This window comes from Orycteropus afer, unplaced genomic scaffold (genome assembly GCF_000298275.1).
Source record: "Orycteropus afer afer isolate SDZICR_OR568_19922 unplaced genomic scaffold, OryAfe1.0 scaffold00130, whole genome shotgun sequence".
Lineage (NCBI taxonomy): Eukaryota > Metazoa > Chordata > Mammalia > Tubulidentata > Orycteropodidae > Orycteropus > Orycteropus afer.
Window position 1 is genome coordinate 691,355 of NW_006921717.1, and position 3,707 is coordinate 695,061.

The 3,707-nt window shown below is 59.0% G+C and overlaps 1 protein-coding gene across 1 annotated transcript in view; it reads left to right on the forward strand.

Annotated features, from left to right (window-relative positions):
• CPT1A (carnitine palmitoyltransferase 1A) overlaps nt 1-3,707 on the forward strand; it is a 76,246-nt gene that overhangs the window by 48,582 nt on the left and 23,957 nt on the right. Inside the window, exon 10 of the mRNA XM_042781508.1 lies at nt 2,505-2,722. Within this exon, the coding sequence (XP_042637442.1) occupies nt 2,505-2,722 (218 nt within the window). The remainder of the gene's footprint in view (nt 1-2,504; nt 2,723-3,707) is intronic.

Consider the following 3,707-nt stretch of genomic DNA (forward strand, 5'->3'; position numbering starts at 1 on the left):
GACCCTGTGGGCAGTTCCACTCTGTCCTCTAGGGGCGCTGTGAGACAGTGGGGGTTTTTTTTTGGGGGGGGAGGTGGCACAAACACTTCACACTCAGCTATTAATCAAAAGGTTAGTGGTTCGAACCCTCCCCGTGGTACCAAGGAAGACAGGCTGAGCATGTACTGTCCACACAGATTCCAGCCCAGAGAGCTCTGTGAAGCAGTTCTGCTATGGAACACACGGCGTCACCATGAGTCGGAACTGACTTTGTGTCAGCAGAGTTCTGGCTTTAGTATGCTCCTTACAGTTCCCTTCTGCACCCAGTGGTCTGCTTTGGAGGGTGTTGGTTGGTGTCTGTGGCCACGTAATGTGCTGTTCCAGCCCTCACTGCCTTTTGGCCTGTGATGGGCAGTCAGGACACAGTGGGTGCCTTCTCCGTACGTCCCAGGAGGGTGTGTAAACAGACAACTTCAGCCCAGTTGACACTGAGTTGACTCCAAGTCACGGCGCCCCCGTGAGTGTGAGAGCAGAAGTCGCCTCCATGGCGTTTTCAGGGGCTGCGTTTTCAGGACTGGGTCTCCAGGCCTTTCTTAGACGGCACCTCTGGTCGGCTGTGCTGAGGGCATGAGTCTGCACCACCCAGGGCTCCTGTGGATCATAATTACTGGGGGGACATTGCACAGAGAAGTAAGGAGTTGTTGCTTCACGGGGCTGCGGGTATCAATTTATTAATTTAGAAAACAAGTAAAAGCAGTTAAGCCAGGGCCCTGGTGTGAGGGTTTGGTTTTGTGCCTCAGATAAGGAAAGCCGATTGGAGGGTTTTGTTGACTCAAGGCCTCAGCTCATAGAAATACTTATGCGGGGCTTCTCGACCATGGCTCTGCACCTGGGGGGTGATCACTCTTTGTGGGGCCATCCTGTGTTGGGGGGGGCAAGCAGTGTCTGTGGCCTCTGCCCCTGGATGTGGGTAGCGCCCCTGCCCTCCCAGTTGTGACAACTGTGTCTACAGCCAGCGCAGGACACGGCCGTGGACATTACCGCCCCCTGGTGGAGAGCCACAGAGTTACAGCACTGTGAAGATGGGGTCTAGACCAAGGCATGGGTGGGGAGGCCACCCGGGACGGCTCTGCCCTGGGTGGAGGGGTCGCAGGTGGGCTCTGTCTTACAGAGGAGAGCCAGGAAGGTGAGGTGCAGGGTGTCCTGGGGCGAGGTATGGGACCCACAGCGTGATGGTGGGCAGCGTGACGTGTTGGGACCCTCGGAGCCGGTTGGTGCCTGCAGGGTCCTGTTTCTTGCTGTGTTTGCTTTGATCCTGCAGCCTGTGTTGTTAATGTGACAGTTTTCGGCTGAATGCCGTGGGTGGTGCTACAGTTAACGTGCTGGGCTGTTGACGGGAAGACGGGAGGTTCAAGTCAGAAGCAGTGGGTTGGGCTGGGGCGCTCTGGGAGCAGGTCTGTACGGAGGAGTCGGGTGGGAGGCAGGGGCCCGGCGGCCGGGCCCTTCTCAGTCTCCACACAGTGGGTCTGAGGGGTGCAGAAGGACCGTCCGCTGTCCCAGTGGCAGTCACTGAGCAGAAAAGAACAGCACGGAGGCCTGGTGGGGAGGTCAGTACCCCTCAGCACGCTGAGTTGAGGTGTCCGTGGAATGGAGGCGGCAGGACGGGGCAGTGGGGGTGCGGAGGGGGAGGGGTGCCACCGAGGTTGGGGCCCGACACCCACTCTGGCTCTGCGGCCACATCCATCCACCCCTGAGGCACCGGTCTGTGAGGTGGGAGAGTAACCGCTGAGGACACTTGTCACCGTCATCCCTGGCCCCGAGGAGAGCAGTGGGGGCAGGAGGTCTGTGTCAGCACCCACTGTGCTGATGGGCTGGTGGCTCAGGAGAAAGTGGGGGACGGGGCTGAGAGACTCGATCTCGAGGGACAAACACGTCAGGTGGGGGGCGGGGGGTTGGGGGCAGAGCCTCAGGAGCTCAGCCGGGAGGCTTTCAAGAAGCAGACCTTGTCCGCTCCGCGTATCCCAGGCTGGGTGGGCACCGAGAAGCGTGCTGTGGACTTGCACAGCAGGGCTGTGTCGTCAGGAACAGGCACGTCCCTGCAGAGAGTTGCTGTCCCAGGGACCCACACTCACGCCTCAGTTTCTCCACCTGGAAGATGGGCGTGGTGGGGCTGAGAAGCTCGGTGCGTCTGCCGCTGCAGAAAGCTTAGAGCAGAGTGCAGCACCAGGGAAGTGCCCACACGCGTTTGCCGGGACTCGGCAAGATGCCCTTGGGGACGGGCTGGAGGGGGACGGCACTGCTGCAGACCACCAAACGGCTCTTGTCACTCACTCGGGCTCTGGAACAAAATGGCTGCCGCCACCTGCACTCTGCTGTGGGGTAGATGCAGGAACACGCCAGGCCTCGGCACACGGCAGCCGGGTAGTGCCTTCAGGCGGGAAACACAGGTGGGTTAAGAGAAACTCGTGCTGTGCACGGAAGCCCCGCGTACTGCGCTGTTTGACCGTGTGCCGTCCTTCCCGCAGGGTGCCCTGGGCCAGGTGCCGCCAGGCTTACTTCGCACGTGGGAAAAACAAGCAGTCCCTTGATGCCGTGGAGAAGGCGGCGTTCTTCGTGACGCTGGACGAAACCGAGCAAGGATACAGGAGGGAGGACCCGGTCACGTCCATGGACAGCTACGCCAAGTCTCTGCTGCACGGCAGCTGTTTCGACAGGTGGGTCTTGTCTGCGTGTCTCGATGATGGTAAAGACACCTGACAGCCTGTGCTGCGTCAGCGCCTGGACGTGTCTGTTAGCGATGTTGAGTCTGTTCCTCAGGTCCTAGAGCCGGCTTCCCCGTGCTTTGCCCTGTCATTGTACCACCAGGGACACGAACTCACGGCCCCAGGCCCACTCCTCTCCCCTCCCCCTGGCCACCACTGATGGCCTTTGGGTCTGTCGGTTTGCTTACTTCCTAGAAGGGGGATTATGTAGTGTTTGTCCTTTAGCAACGGACTGATTTCACTCCGTGGGATGCCTTCCAGGTCCATCCCTGGTGGGCCGTGACCAGGGCATCACGTCTCTCGGGGGCTGAGTGGGAGTCCGGGGTGTGGATAGACCCCACTGTGTGGATCCATCACCTGCTAATGGACACCGGGTTGTTGCCAGCTTTGGGCTTCTGGGGAAAGTGCCCCAGAGCTGATGGGCGGGTTCCTGTCTGTGTTCTCGCCTTCTCTTCGGGGGACACAGCTGGGAGTGGGCGCTGGGTCACCCTCAGACTGTCCCCCATAGGGGCTGGGCTGCTCCCTTCCCACCAGCAGTGCAGGGCGGCCCTTATCTTCAAAAGGGATTGGAAGAAATTTCCCACATGGCAACAAAAGTGTGACGTTTCTGAGGCTAGTACAAAAGAGAACTTTTAATTTTCTCCTCTCCACCCAAACTGTCCCCCATACTCACACACACAGAAGAAAACCAAACTCACTGCCATCGAGTCGGATCCGACTTGTAGCGAGCCCTCCTTGGGTTTCCGAGGTGGTATCTCTATGGAAGTAGATTGCCCAGTCTTCCTTCTGAGGAGTAGCTGGTGGGTTTGAACCACCAGCGTTCTGGTTAGCAGTCAAATGCCTTAGGCATTACGCCACCAGAGCTCATACGCACTCTGACTCAAATTCACTCACATGCACTCATACACCCACAGACACACACTCACACGCACTCATACACCCACATACCCACACACATGCACTCAG